Here is a 15665-nt window from a genome sequence, read left to right as displayed (position 1 = left end):
GCCTTCCAGAAAACTCCAACCAAAAGCAGCACCCCCTACACCTACCTTGCCACCGATTTGAGATGTTAATGAAGCTATTTCTAGCTTGCCTTCACACCGACTTTATTCTGCATCAGGTGTTCAGGATCTCCCTAAAGAAAGCAGCCTGCCCCTCCTCCTTGTTATGAATTCATTTCCAACTGCTGAGGGAACGTTTATTTTAGAAGTGCTCTGCTTCTGCAGGATAAATGGCCAACCTGGGCTTTTCTTGCTCTGGGGAAAAAAGAAAAAAGTTTACAGACCCCTTTGAAGAAGTTCTGGTTCAAGCTACCTTTCTGAAAAATGCCTGCTTGAACACACCAGTCACGTGGAGCTGGAATTTTTAGGAAAGGCTTATTATCTTGCAGGCTAAGGAGTGATGGTTACTCGAGTGAGGAACGACTTCTTTCAGCCTCCCTTTTCTAAAATGGAATGCTACAGCCAGGTGGGATGAGGGCTGGGGGTGGCATCGTCCTTTAACTCACCAGAATCATCTTGCTTTCTGCTACAGCCCCACTTGTTGGCACTCCTTGGCACTGCCTCTTAAGTAGGGTTCCTTCAGCCTTGCATCCGTGGATGACCTTCTAGGAGATTCTGAAACCCCTAAAACTGTGCAAAGTGATGCACCTGTGTGCATTTCTGCTCGCTTTCATCAGATTCTCAGTGGGGTCTTTGAATAGGAACACCTGCTCTTGTCTCTGGACGGCCCGTATTTCAATGTTGTATTTCTGCAGTAATGGAACAGGAATCTTTCAGATTTCACCTACTGTCGCTTGATAACAGAAAACTGAAGTTCAAAGCTAGTAAAGCAATCCTGTGGGCTAGGTTCACATTTAGAATACAGGGAGCCCTCAGCCCGCAGTCTGGAGAAAGCAACCGTTCTAAAATAGTCTCCAGAGGCCGTGAAAACCGGCAACCGTCAAGGCTCTGCAGAACACTGAATCTGCTGACAAATTCAGCCTACTTTCTGAGCCTCGGCTTACAGATGATGATCCATAAAATGGGGTTAATACCTACCTCACGGGTGAAGTGTCACGTTGCATGCCTACCCACGGGACGTATTCAATGTGTGATTCAAACTGCTACCGTAGCTGCTCGCCTGTTTGGTCTCCATCAGGAGAACCTATCTGCCAGTGACCTGCCTGGCAGAGCAGTGCTTTGCAAGCTTCAGCATCCAGGTGAGTCACCTGGGGATCTTGTTTAAATGGGGCCTGGGAATATGAATTTCTAACCCAGTCCCAGGTGATGCTGACACTGCTGATCCGGGGACCACACTCTGAGTAGCAAGGTACTAGGACATGCTTAAATTAGGGATTTACTGAGTACATCAGCCCTGATGGGCATCTGATCTTGCTGTCAGCTTAAGGAAAGAAAACAGACATAAGGAGAGATGACCTCGAGAGCACTGACTTAATTAAACGACCAACAAAAACATCCCGAAGAGGCCCAGGCTTTGCACCATTTTGCTGTCTGTTTATTTCAAGTTTACAGAGAAGCTTAAACATTTGTGGAAAAACACCAAAGGCTTATTTTTCTCTTAAGTTCATGTACTTTTTAGTGATAAATACACAGTATTTAACTTTGTACACCTGATAAAAGGAAAATGCATAGTAGAAAGGATCAGGGATAAAACAGAAGCATCGGGCATGAAATCAATCACAGGATAGAAAAGTCAGCAGTCCCACGAAACTCGGCCCGTAAAGCTGGAGAGAAGATGGGAATCAACGACCTTGAAACCTTCCCTAGCACCTTGGAAGTGAGTGGAGGTCTTGGTTCTTTTCCCCTGGCAACGTGAAGCTCCCCTTTGGAAGATGGGTGAGAGCGACAGGTGGAGCCTGTGTCTAAATGCGCAGCTTTCCCCTCCTTGTCCTGAAAGGCTTTGAGGAAGGGAGCCCTAACTCATGGAAAAGCCCAGACCAGAGGGGAGATGGCCTCTCAGGCCCCAAGTGCCAACAAGGGGCTAGATAAGGCCTTATGGGAGCCACTGGCCAGGCTGCGGAATAGATGGGGCAGTGAAACAGGACAGAAGGAAGATGGGTAGAGAACATGTGCTGCTTCAAAGCCACAGGTGCAGGCCACCGCTTGCTTTCACCAAACTGGTCCCACAGATGAGCCAGTAATGGAAGAGACGGATAGGCATCCTTTTTGCTTACCTGGAAAAGCTTCTGCCCTTTCCTGACAGAGCCGGCTTTTGAAAAAAATCAACGTTTGTGCTTTAGGAGTGGAGACAAACCCCAAGAGTTTGCGCTCCAAGTAGCTCTAATGCTTTATGTTACAGCCCTCTCTGCTTATACTTTTCTCAGTGGGGTGGTTCCTTTCCACAGCTTTCTTTGGTGTTTCTTAGTTTAAAAAAAAAAAAAAGTAGTGAACGTGGGCCTCCCCCAACCCACTCGCCTACATAGCTCAGTGCTGCCTGATCGCTGGCATTCCACATGTGAACCCTTAGACGGAGAGTTTCGTGGTGGGAGAAATGGCGTCGCCTGATGCAGTTGTATAAACACAGGAGGAGTTCTGCAGAGGCTCTGCATGCTGCCCGCCCTCCCTGGGCGAGCCACTCGGCCAGGCCAGAGTCCAAACAGACAGGCTAGGACTAAGACTAAGGACCGGTTGACCTGAACCACTGCAAGGTGCCTACTGCAAACTAACCAGACCCTGTTTGCTCCCAGGAAGGCTGGAGCCTGTAAATTTAAACAAGCAAAGGAGGTGAGAGGAAGTACCAGATTACAGAAAGCAAGCAAGCAGGCCAGAGGACCCTCCAGCTGATGGGTGTCCTTTGCTCTTGGAAACCAGCATTCTCTAGCTCGGTACTGCTTTTAAGGTAGCAAGAAAAGTCTGGCTAAACGACAGTCAAGAGCTTATGAAGACTGATGGACGCCAAGAACACCCGGGCTCTGTGAACACGCTGGACGGGGAGAACAAGGCCTGCTTCTCTGTCTCTCTGCAAAAAGTCCTCGTACCAGCACTGATCAGCCAGAAACCACAGGAAAGCACGTCCTTCTGAGCCCAGTTACTGACACTGTTTCCCCCAAGCCAGATTCCACAGAGCACTGGGAATTCCAAAGAAGGAAGGAAGACGAAGCCCTTCCAATTTTCCTCCCTCTTGAACTTCACACTCACCTATGTGTGGCTCTGGAAGAAGTCCACTTGAACTGCAGCCAAACTTCCCAAGGTTAGTTGGAAGTCAAAAAGGTAAACTTTTTCTTTCTGGACTTCTGGCTACAAAAAGGAACTCCCTGTACCAAGCCCTGGTTCCCGTGGACCTGAGGACTGCTGTAGGTTTCAATCATCTTCTCTTAAAGGGTGCCCTAAAGTTATTGTATAGATCCAAACAGAGCTTTGCCGGTAAGGATGATCATTTGTGTCTCAGCTGAATGAAAGCATTTCTTAACTGGCCCTCCAGAAACTGGATAAGTGTTTCATTGACTACAACAATCAGCTAGTATTTAAGAAGAAAACAGAACCTTAGCAGCCTCTAGAATACACACATTATAAACAAGTTGAGCTGCTAATACACAGGCATAGATTTCATTGGCTCTAACTCCGATCACATCCCTGAAGGCATGGGAGAGATCCTGGAAGCTCGAAATGATTTCTGAACTGCTCTAGAGTCCAGACTGGTTAGAAAATTGAAAGTATTTTTTGTTGTTGTTTACTCTTAATAATGTACATGGAAGTGTAGGATTTCACCCTGAAGTTTTTGTAATTTAACAAGAGATTTACCAGAGCTCCCTCAACTACTGAAGAAAAGTTTCAGCTTTGAGCGGCTGTCATAAAGAAACACACTCGTTCAGTCCTTTAGGGGAGATGTCCCACCACAACCATTGAATGCCCCTCTGAGGCTGGAAAATCCCCCCTGTGAAGCTGTTAAGTGTCAAGCCCTTTCCGTTTTCCTGACTACAGCTCTACTTATAAAAAAAATTTTTAAGTCCTTCTTAAGGATAAGTTGCATCGAAGCTCCCTGCAGCTACTGAGGGCCAGCCCTGTCCTGACTCCTTGAGTCCACAGTTCTAGAAGGTGCCATGGTTCGGGTCTTGGGGTTTTGTGCAAAATCACACCCGCTCTTCCCCTCCCTTTCAAATGCAGCGAGTGTGGTCTCAGACCACACCACCAGAGTTTCCTGCCAGTTTTCCCCAATTTTTAAACTCCACACACATTCACTTGGTATATCTGACATGATTCTCAGTTCACAAGGAAGGATTTTTGGCATAAAAACATTTTAAAAAGCAAGTGTCCCCAAATGTACGTGGCTTTGGGTCTGCAACTCCTCACACCCTCCCATTCAGCCAGCCAGCGGCCAAGGTCGATGTCATGGAGTCGTCTTTTTTTTTTTTTTTTGTCTCCTTTAAAACAATAAAGAAATCAAACAAACAAATGGGAAAAACAACAACAACAATAACCAGAGATGATGGTCAAGGCTCTACACACGTGCTCGTTTCCGTAGGACATGCTGCTATGGAAACGCAGGGCGCGGCCCGCGGAGGTGAGACGTGCATGCGAGGTCGAGGTCCGGCAGCTACTCCATCACCTCGTCCGGCCACGGAGGATGCGTCCGCTTGCCGGAGCCGGGGGCCAGGGCCCCCCGACTCTCCAGCCCTGGGCCGCCTTTCACAAGAGCGCTTCCTCCTCCCCCACGGGAGGCGGGTCGGGGCCCCGGAGGCTGTCTTCGCTGCCTTGCTTCCTGCTCACCAAACAGAAAACCCGTGTTAAGACCCAGCGCAATGCTGGCACGTCCCTGAACCAAGGTTTCCCGCAGCCCCGCACCACCTGGGATGGACATTATTTACTTAACTTCTTTTAGATTCTCCCCCCCGTTTTTCTTGCTCACATGATAAAGTTTCAAAGGAGACTTTGTATCCCCTCTGTAAACGGAAAACCAGCATCAAGTGCAAAAACAGCAAGGAACTATAAAAACAGCTGTGAATCTAGGGGCCTAACACCTAAAATCATGGCACATGTCACAAGTCATGTGTGGGCTCCACACTGGGGCCTGCTCACCAAGGGCTTTAGGCTCTAAGCTCTTGTAGGGCAGGAACCATGACACTTGTCTTCAGCCCCCAGGTGCGTTTCCTGGGGGCAACGAGCAGCACGCCTGACTTGGCCTGGCACATAGCCAGCCTTCAGGAAACGGTCGTCAACAGAACTGCCCTCCGTACACAGGCCCAGGGGATACCTCCGACGAAAAGAAGGGCCCTCAACTCGGCAATGTGTGATCAGAGCAGGAGACCAAGTTGGTGGGAAGAAGTGTCCTGGTGTCCCCAGCTAGAGCTGCCTGGGGTGACAGACATGGGCAGTGCGATGGGAAATGTGAGGGAAAGTCCCTAAGGAGAGGCCCAAACCCTTTGCCATCATCAAGCAAACAATGCCCCTCCTAAGGGGAGCCGTTGGGCTTGCTATGCAGGACTAATGTCTATTGTGAGCCCTAGGCCCAAAGGGCAACTGCCCTTGCACGAGAGAAGGGCAACTGCCCTTGCACGAGGGAAGGGCAACTGCCCTTGCCCGAGGGAAGGGCAACTGCCCTTGCACGAGGGAAGGGCAAGCGTGATGTCTGTACATTCCTAGGAAGAAACTCCTCTTTGTTTAAAACTCACACTCACTGGCTTTTACGTTTCTGCCAAAGAATAGGGTGTCAAGTCTCCTGGGAGGAGAGTTGTAACTGGATAACCAATGAGGCCCTACAGCTGCCTGCTCACACCAGCTGGTCTCCCTGCAGACAGCTAGTGGGCCATGGGCCCAAGGCCTCTAACGACTGACTGAGCCCTAAGAGCTCCAGAGTGCTGGACCATTGGGACAACCAAAACATCCCATCGGTGGGCTGAGGGCAAGGGCAGGTAATCCCCAGGTGCTGCTGGGACTGAGGTGAGGGAATAAAGAGGCAGTAAAGTCCTCTGGGCCAGTATCAGTCTTTGGTGTCTTGCAACTTTGATCTCATTAAAAATAAAAGGTGAAATAAACAACAGACTTGCACGAAAAGGGAGGCAAACTCTAAAACTGAGGTTGAGAAGAGAAGGGCCCAGCAAAGGCCAGCCCATTAGGCTTCACCCTGTCACCCTGTGAGGCTCAAAGCATAGGCGGGGTCACCCCATCATGTGCTGCAGAGATGGCTGGGAACAATTAGGGACAGAGGCGGCCTTCACAGGCTGTTGATGACTGGCTCTGATGGCTACCTGCCGCTTTCCCTGCTCCTTTTTCAAGCATAAATGATCCCCAAATGGTCTTCCTATATTATCATATAAGCACCTGACTCCTACGGTGGCCAATAAATTTCATCTCAGAAGCCAACTCCTCACAAGCGGAAACAGCCGCTGCTTCTACAAGAATGTTCACAGCAGCGTTATTCATGTGTGACAGCCTCCAAAATGGAAACAATGTCCATCACCGGATGAATGGAGAAATAAAATGTGGGTATATCCATACAATGGAATATGATTCAGCCATAAAAAGGAATGAAGTTGGGAGAGGAACGAAGATGACGGAGTAGAAGGACGTGCTCTCACTCCCTCTTGCGAGAACACCAGAATCACAGCTAGCTGCTGGACAATCATCGACAGGAAGACACTGGAACTTACCAAAAAAGATACCCCACATCCTAAGACAAAGGAGAAGGCACAATGAGACGGTAGGAGGGGCGCAATCACATAAAATCAAATCCCTTAACCGCTGGGTGGGTGACTCACAGACTGGAGAACACTTATACCACAGAAGCCGACCCACTGGAGTGACGGTTCTGAGCCCCACATCAGGCTTCCCAACCTGGGGGTCCAGCAACAGGAGGAGGAATTCCTAGAGAATCAGACTTTGAAGCCTAGTGGGAATTGATTGCAGGACTTCAACAGGACTAGGGGAAACAGAGGCTCCACTCTTGGAGGGCACACACAAAGTAGTGTCCGCATCGGGACCCAGGGGAAGGAGCAGTGACCCCAGGGGAGACTCAACCAGACCTACCTGCTAGCGTTGGAGGGTCTCCTGCAGAGGCGGGGGGTGGGGGTGGCTGTGGCTCACCGTGGGGACAAGGACACTGGCAGCAGAAGTTCTGAGAAGTAATCCTTGGCGTGAGCCCTCCCAGAGTCTGTCATTAGCCCCACCAAAGAGCCCAGGTAGGCTCCAGTGTTGGGTCGCCTCAGGCAAAACAACCAACAGGGAGGGAGCCCAGCCCCACCCATCAACAGTCAATTAGATTAAAGTTTTACTGAGCTCTGCCCACCAGAGCAACTGTCAGCTCTACCCACCACCAGTCCCTCCCACTAGGAAACTTACTTAAGCCTCTTAGATAGCCTCATCCACCAGAGGGCAGACAGCAGAAACAAGAAGAACTACAATCCTGCAGCCTATGGGGAATTCACTGCTGCAGAACAGAATAAAGAAAAAAGAATGAAAAGAAATGAAGACAACCTAAGAGACCTCTGGGACAGCATTAAACGCAACAACATTCGCATTATAGGGGTCCCAGAAGGAGAAGAAAGAGAGAAAGGACTCGAGAAAATATTTAAATAGATTATAGTCGAAAATTTCCCTAACATGGGAAAGGAAATAGCCACCCAAGTCCAGGAAGTGCAGAAAGTCCCATACAGCATAAACCCAAGGAGAAACACACCAGGACACGTAGTAATCAAATTGGAAAAAATTAAAGACAAAGAAAATTTATTAAGGACCTACAAAAACAAACCCAAAACAATTAAGAAAATGGTAATAAGAACATACATATTGGGGTTTCCCTGGTGATGCAGTGGTTAAGAGTGTGCCTGCCAATGCAGGGGACACGGGTTCGATCCCTGGCCCGGGAGGATCCCACATGCCACAGAGCAACTCAGCCTGTGCACCACATAGATGAACCGGTTTGCAGGGCAGAAGTTGAGACACAGATGTCGAGAACAAACATATGGACACCAAGGGGGGGAAAACCCCGGGGTGGGTGGGGATGGTGGTGTGCTGAATTGGGCGATTGGGATTGACATGCACTGATGTGTATAAAACTGATGACTAATAAGAACCTGCTGTATAAAAAATAATAATTAAAAAAAAAAAGGAATGAAGTTCTGACACATGCTACATCATAGATGAACCTTGAAAACATTACGCTGAGTGAAAGAAGCCAGACACAAAGGCCACATACTATATGATTCCATTTATATGAAATGTCCAGAATATGCAAACCTATAGAAACTGACAGTAGATTCGTGCTGGCTGGGGAACGGGTGAGTGGGTGGTGAGAGCTAAGGGTACAGGGTTTCTTCTTGGGCTAATGGAAATGTTCTAAAACTGATTGTGGTGATGGTCACACAGCTTTGTGAATATATTAAAAACTATTGAATTATATACTCTAAATGGGTGTGTGATTTATAGCTCAATAAAGCTGCTTTTAAAACTTAGAAATGGCTGCCTGGAGCTCCCAGCTGATAATGAGGTGGTGAGCTGGGCTCAGTGCTCAGAGTACTGGGACTGCTGTCCTGCCACAGGCATGGGGTGGGGCCAAGTGGCAGCAGGGGTGCAAGTATTTGTCACCTCAGTCTTGCGGGGACAAAAATTCTCATCTGTCCTGGGAGGCGCTGGGACTAATGAGCTGGGTATGTGTTTGAAAGAGGCTGGCTGACTGGTGAAAAGGTCCAGATCCTCCCCAGAGGCAGGGGACGCTCACACTCATTTGCAACAGGCTGGAAGGGGACTTATTTTCTAGGTCTTAACCCATCAGAGAAGAAAGGGTGGATGCTGGAGAGCCCCAGGGGGGAGCCCCCGAGCGCAGCATGCCCGATCTAGGCTCTGACCGCTGACTCAGAGCAGGGACTGCCTTGGCCGTGACACAGCTTCAATGCCATTGACGTGCACTGAGCATATGTGGGTGCCCGACTAGGTCTAAGACCTGGGTGAGCTCACAGGCATTCCAGGTGGAGCGCCATGCACCCGCAGCCCCAGCCCACATGCACAACCCACCGTCGGGTCCAAGCCCCTGGATGCCCCTCGTTTTCTTCCTGGGTCCGGAGGCCCAAGGTGAGCCTGGGCACAGCAGCCTGGGCTGGAAGGAACGTCCGCCTGGGTGGGGATACCCCGTGCTCTGCAGCTGCCCCCGCCCCCAGGCCCTGGCAGAGGCTAAGGCACAGGCAGGCAGGCGTTACCTTGGGCTCAGACAGGGGCTCACACTCCCTGGTTGGTTTTTTGCTGGAATCGCCAGAGGGGAGGGAAAAGGGAAGTGAGAAGGGACACTTGGGACCCATGGGATTCCTGTCCCCCACCCCAGAGACACTCAGACCCCGAACACCAGCTTCACGGAGCTGTTGCCAGGGCAGTTAGGAGCAGGACACCTCTCCGCCGTGAGACGCGGGGTCCCATGAGCGAGACTGGCCTTGCTCACCCACCGCAGGGACAAAAATCCCACCGTCAAGCATGCATGCTTTGGGGTCAAACAGCCTTTCTGATTGTCAGCCACTCCCCCACCCTCGTTAAAGTGCAAGTCCCCCTGAGAAAGGTCAAACTTCCCTGTGGATTAGCTGTCAGCAAAGGAGGTGGGCTGAGTCCAGGGTGGGGCAAAACCAAAGCCAGCGGCTGCTCGGGTCTCCCCAGTGTGCCCAGTGGGGCTGGTCTGAGTCTTTCTGGACATGGCCGCTGCAGGGCTGGGCCCACACAGAGTCGGCCGGGCAGGGCTGCCCTGCGTTCAGCCTCCGGCTCCCCACCCCAGAGGAAGGCAGGTGGACACTCACATGAGCAGGTTTCCAGGCGCTGACAGCGAGCGCTCCTCCCGCCGGCTGCCCTCAAACGGGTTCCCGAAGGAGCGTTTTCGTATCATGGTCTTCACCAGGATCTGGAGGAAAGAAGAGGAGGCTCGGCCACATGGGGGAGATTCCAGGCAGCATCCTCCCTCGTGCGACAGTCCCACGAGTCCCGTCTACCTCTTCCTTTCTCCCCACAGCCCACCCCTGCTGCCTGCCAGCTCCCAGGGCTTGTGGCTGATGGCGGGCCTTTGAGAGACACCCACCAGGGATACAGCAGCCACAGCCATCACAAGCCTCACTGGCCTGCTCCTCAAATCTCCACGGCTCCCTGGCTGCCAACAAGATAAGGTCTAAACTCCTCAGTCTGACATTCAAGGCCTGGCATAAGCTAGTCTTGGCCTACTCAACTGCCAGGGGACGCTGTGCTCCAGGAGAGCTGGCCTGTACTGTCCGTCCAGTACCCCTGGTTCCATCTGTCTCACCTGAGCCATCACTGGACATGCCCTCCTGGCCCATCAACCTGTCTCATCTTCAAGGCCAGGCCTTTATTTTTGGTGAAAGCCATCTACAACCAACGCAACAAGTAACCAACTATTGCTTCCCAGGTATAATCCTGGGAGGGGGATGGGAGTCACTGCACTTTTAACTGAAATGTAATTCACACAGCAAAAAAGTCTCCATTTTAAAGTGTACAATTCAACGGTTTTTAGCATATTCACATCACCACTGTCTAATTTCAGAACATTTACATCACCCCGAAAAGAAACCCAGTACCCATTAGCAGTCAGTCCCCATTCCTCCTCCCCTCCAGCCCCTGGCAACCACCAATCCACTTTCTGTCTCTATGGGTTTGTCTATTCTCATTTCATATAAATGGAATCATTCAGTACGTGGCCTTTTGGGTCTGGCTTCTTTCACTCAGCATGTTTTCAAGGTCCATCCACGCTGCAGCACGAATCATTGCTTTATTCCTTTTTATGGCCTGGTAATAATCCTTTGTGTGTATATGCCACATTTTGTTTATTCATTCATCCTTTGGACTGTTTCCACTTTGGGGCTATTGTGACTAATGCTGCTATGAACAATTTGTGTACAAGTTTTTGTGTGGACACTTTCCACACAAAATGTTTTCGTTTCTCTTGGGTGTACACCTAGGAGTGGAATTCTTGGATCATTTGGTAACTCTATGTTTAACATTTTTAGGAGCTGCCAGGCTGTTTTCTACAGTGGCTACACAGTTTTTTACAGTCCCACTAACAGTACAAAATGGTACCAGTTTCTCAGGGGGCTGCATTTTAGCTGAGGATGAGAAACATCTGTCTCAGTCTAAGGAGCTGAGGAAACATCCCAGGACACCGAGGGTGGCCAGTCCACGGGCTGGTGTGGCGTGAGGGCAAGAGAGGTCAGAGGTCCCGAAAGTCCTTTTTTTAAGTCTGAGAGGCACTGGGAGCTGGCATGTCCACTGTCGTGAGTGGGAACACTTTGGTGTCCCCCACCCCATCCACCCTAAGACAGACTGGGTCCACAGCTTGGCTGGGAAACACCTGCCAGAGGAGGGGATCTTTGGGGAAAAGGTAATATCCCTCCATCACGTCCCTCAGCCACTGCTCAGCTTCCCTCCTCTGCCTTCCAGTCTTCCCTTCAGCCCATCCTTTCTGAAACCCAGATCTGATTCCCTTACTCCCTGACTTGGTATCTCTCACCCATAGGAGTTTGGAACTTATCCTGTTACCAGTCAGGGAGTCATGGAAGGTTCATGGTGATGCTTTTGCCTGCTGTATTTCATGAAGGAATTTTCAAGGAAGTGGCCTCAACACCCTGTAAGGCTCTGGCCTCCTTCCAAGCAGGCATGATGCCTCTTCAAGCTGTTTCATGTACTGACTGAGCTTGTGGATTTTTCTTTTACAGGGTTTGCTGCTAAAAAGGAAAAAAAAAGTGTTTAAAAAACCACTAAAAGGTGGAAACACCCAAATGTCCATCGACTGATGAATGGATAAGCAAAATGTGCTCTAGCCATACAATGGAATACTTTTCAGCCCTAGAAAGGAATGACTGGCTACAATGTGGATGAACCTTGAAAACATTATGCTGAGTGACAGAAACCAAACACAAAAAATCACATACTGTATGACTCCATTTATATGACATGTCCAGAACAGGCAAATCTATAGAGACAGAAAACAGACTAATGGATGCCAGGGGCTGGGGGGAGGCGAGAACAGAGAGTGAGTGCTCACAGGTACGGGGTTTCTTTCGGGATGATGAAAATGTTTCAGAACTACAGAGGTGATGGTTGCACGATATTGTAAATGTACTACATGCCACCATATTGTTCACTTTAAGTGGTTAATTTTATGTTACATGAATTCTACCTCAATTTAAAAAAAAAAAAAGAAAGAAAAGAGAAACGCTGAGCTAGAGAATGAAGGCTGTGCCCCTTGGCAAGCACTGAAGGTCCCTCCCTTGCCAAGGCCCGAGCTCTGTGGTTCCTGGAACAAAGGGCCTGTTTCCTCTGAGCCTGTGCAGGCACCATCCCCCCGGTCAGACTGGCCTCCCCAGTCCTCAGGACCAGGCGAAAGGGGCTCCTGCCCTGTGGCGCCTGCCACGCCTGCTCCTCTACCCGCTGGCCTGTCACCGTGTGATGGTACAGGAGAGTGATTCTTTCTTTCCAGATCCATCTTCCTTATGAGGCCGGGAGCCCCATGAGAGCTGGCACTGTCCCTTGTTCACCTCTGTAAACCCGTGCCCGGCACACCCTGCGCGCCAAGAGGGGGCCTGGGCCTCCCCGCTCCAGTCCCTCCTTCTCAGACAGCTGCTGAAGCCCTCACTTCCTCCCTGCCCCCCACAGTCCATTCTCCACGTGGGACTTTCCCAAGGCCAATAATGATCATGCCGCTCCCCTGAATCAAACCTCTTGGGACCAAGACTTAAACCTCTGCTGTGGCCTCAGGCCTTGTGTGGCCTGGCCCCACCTCCCATCCAGCTTCATGCCACCCTCCCTTCTTTGCCCTGCTTCAGCCACCCTGGCTTTCTTGAGGTTTCTCATGGACACGATCCCACCAGAGGATCACTGCGTTTGCTGTTCCCTTTTCCAGGAATGCCCTTGCCCTTTACCCTCTCTCGGCCTGATTAACACCCCGCCATCCTCTCAGCGTGCATCTTCCAAGAGGCCTCCTCCAATCCATCACCTGGGCTGCATTCCCCTCTTAGGCGTACCCCTTGCAGCCCCTCTGTTACTTGCATATTTTATTTGTTGGTTCTTTGCCCAGCGTCTGCAGGCACCATGTTTGTTGTATTCATCTCTGTATCCCCTGCTCCCAACACAGGCCTGGGGAAACCACTCAGTGTTCAAGAAGTGTTTCCTGAATAATCAATGCCTATTTCAGACCTCTAGGGTCAGACGCCTTCTCCCAAGAATACCCACAACCAGGAACAGAATAACCCAGGGTGGACGCTGGGAGCCCGACGTCAGCTGCCTTCCCCACGGCAGGCTTAGGACGTGGGTGCAGTGAGCAGGTGGATGAGAAGAAGGGGGTGTGTGTGGGTGAGTGTTCAACAGCAAAGACCGTGCAGAGGCCACTGGCTGGGGAGGAGGAGGAAGATGTGAATGGATGCCCCACCCGGGGGCTCAGGTTTTGGAGGGAGAGAGAAAGTGTGTGGGGAAGCAGAGGGTGAGGTGCAAAGCTGGGAGCGAAGGAGCCAGCACTGGGGGCTCCTAAATGGGGGGGGGGGTCACTCGAGGCTGGACACGGCAGAGCCTCCCCTCCCAGAGCCCAGGGCCCTGCCTGCCTGCTGGGGCTGACGCTGGCCAAACACACCCGGGACTCCCGAGGTGGTCATGGTGGGGCAGCCCACCAGATTCTGCCCCTAGGACTGCAGCCTGGGCCCCAGGGCCCTGAGGGGCCTGGTCTCCCTCCTGGAGCCACACACCCTCTGGGCAGAGGCTTGGCAAGTGGGTGATTCCCTGAGTCTTCGAGGTTAGGCCTGAGGACTCCAATTCTAGCTCCTTCTTCCTGGGTCAGGACCCAAATCTAAGGCCATAAAAGGGGTCCCAGGAGTCGGGAAGAGCTTTCTGAGGCACGGGAAGTGGAGGCCCTGCCTCTAGCCCTGACAGCTGCCCACAGGGCAGAGATGAGACGAGCTCAGTCGTCTGCTCTGGGGACTGAAGACCCAGCCAGTGGGGAGCCCGTCTTGGAGACCTCGGCTCCAGCTGCCACCCTGGGCACCTAACCTGGTCCTTCCCCTCCTGCTCCCCTGACACGCTCTGAAAGCAGGAATTCCAGAAGGGGCAGTACAATCCTTAGAGAGGGGCTACCCTTGTCTACAGTAACCTCGGACCCGGCTGTAGACAGAGCTTGCACTAGAAGACGCAGGGGCCACCTGGCCTGACTCGTGACCAAGGCCCAGAGGCTGGTAGCTGTAGGTGAGGGGCAGACCCGGCCATCCCCTGACGCTCAGGCCCAACGTCTACTTCTTAGTGGCCCGCCCACATCCCAGCTCATCCTCGCTGGCCTGCGGCAGGCTCTCTGTCCCTGCTCTCAGGCAGTGGTTTGCCCCACCTTACCACGGTTGCCAGGCTGGGTATGTGTTTGACCGAATTCTCCACCTCCTCTTCTGTCACCTCGACCAGTGTGCAGTTCTCATCCTCTGATGGCAGTGGCTCCGCCCCGTGCCTCGTGACCCAGGGGTGCAGCTTCAACGAATGACAGGAGGGGTGAGGGGCGGGCACAACTGGCTCCCAGGAACCCTGCCTATGAGCGGAGCCAGGGAGGGGACGCCGGAGGGGAGAGGCAGTGGCCTGAGGTCAGGCATGCAAGAGAGCAGGCAAGCCAGGCAGAGGCTGGGGGGCGAGCGAGGTGGGAGGAAATGTGAAACAGACGAAGGACAGACAATGGGAGGAAGCTACGAGGCCAGAACGTGAGCCGGGCTGGATTCGCCATCTGGCCCCAGGTCTCGGAAGAAGTGCCTGGAATTCGCCATCTGCGTTGCACGGTTGTCTGAGGAGCACCCATCACTCCTCAGCAACTCTCCCTGATGCCTGGAAGGCTCAGCTCAGAGCAGGCAGCATCCTCCCCATTTCACAGAAAGGGAAACAGAGGCATGGGGTGGCACAGGGAGAAGGATACAATCAGGAGAGGACCCAGGCAGAGGTCTGCCCCCCAACCACCTGCCCCTGGGGTCCAAGCCCTTATCTGTAACCTTCTGGGCTGCCCCCTCTTCAACTGCTAGTTAGCTGAGGTGCCTAGGAGTTCCCGAAGCAAATCTCTAGATTTCTTAAAGATCCATGTGTGTGCACGTGGCATTGGCAGGGTTGTAGGGGGTGGATAGGGATCTCTTCTAACAGTGCTTTCTGCAACAGAGTGGAATTCAGCAGGCCGGGGTCAGGAGGTGGGGGGTCAAATTGCTCACTAACTTCCTCCCACCCCAACTGTACTTTCTCAAAGGGACAGGCAGGGTCTAAGAAAAGACCCCAGGGGCTTCCCTGGTGGCGCAGTGGTTTAGAGTCCGCCTGCCGATGCAGGGGACACAGGTTCGTGCCCCTGGCCGGGAAGATCCCACATGCCGCGGAGCAACTAAGCCCGTGAGCCATGGCCACTGGGCCTGTGCGTCCGGAGCCTGTGCTCCGCAATGGGAGAGGCCACAGCAGTGAGAGGCCCACGTACCGCAAAAAAAAAAAAAAAAAAAAAAAAAAAGACCCCAGGATTGCAGCAGCCACACACTGGAGCACACAGAAACCTGGTCTGGTCGGTCTAGGGAGGGTGGATGCCATCAGCCCAAGCCAATTGGAGCAAGCGCTAGCTCCTCAGCTGGCAGCGGATCCCACTTCCACAATCACAGTGAACACGAGTCCCAAATCCTCCCCCACAAGCCCCCAGCACCCCAGAGGCCCCAGGACATGGGAGGGCAGTGGTGCCAAGAAGGACGCAGTGCTGTAAACAGAGGGGC

General features: G+C 52.0%; 1 protein-coding gene across 5 annotated transcripts in view; it reads right to left on the bottom strand.

The window, feature by feature from the left end:
* Positions 1 to 1476: 1476 nt before the first annotated feature.
* Positions 1477 to 15665, bottom strand: part of CAMKK2 (calcium/calmodulin dependent protein kinase kinase 2) — a 51954-nt gene continuing 37765 nt past the window's right edge. For 2 of the 5 annotated variants that reach the window (XM_024758495.1, XM_024758494.1), the window contains 3 exons: positions 14284 to 14412; positions 9708 to 9808; positions 8868 to 9168 (listed from right to left, as the gene is read on the bottom strand). In XM_024758495.1, coding sequence (XP_024614263.1) covers positions 8883 to 9168; positions 9708 to 9808; positions 14284 to 14412 — 516 coding nt within the window. In that variant the 3' untranslated portion in view covers positions 8868 to 8882. Of the gene's footprint in view, positions 4697 to 8867; positions 9169 to 9707; positions 9809 to 14283; positions 14413 to 15665 lie in introns of those variants that run through there. The other 3 variants (XM_024758498.1, XM_024758496.1, XM_024758497.1) reach the window with 3 other exon arrangements.

Source organism: Neophocaena asiaeorientalis, unplaced genomic scaffold (assembly GCF_003031525.2).
Source record: "Neophocaena asiaeorientalis asiaeorientalis breed wild unplaced genomic scaffold, Neophocaena_asiaeorientalis_V1.1 scaffold77, whole genome shotgun sequence".
Lineage (NCBI taxonomy): Eukaryota > Metazoa > Chordata > Mammalia > Artiodactyla > Phocoenidae > Neophocaena > Neophocaena asiaeorientalis.
This window is presented reverse-complemented; position numbering and strand designations above follow the sequence as displayed.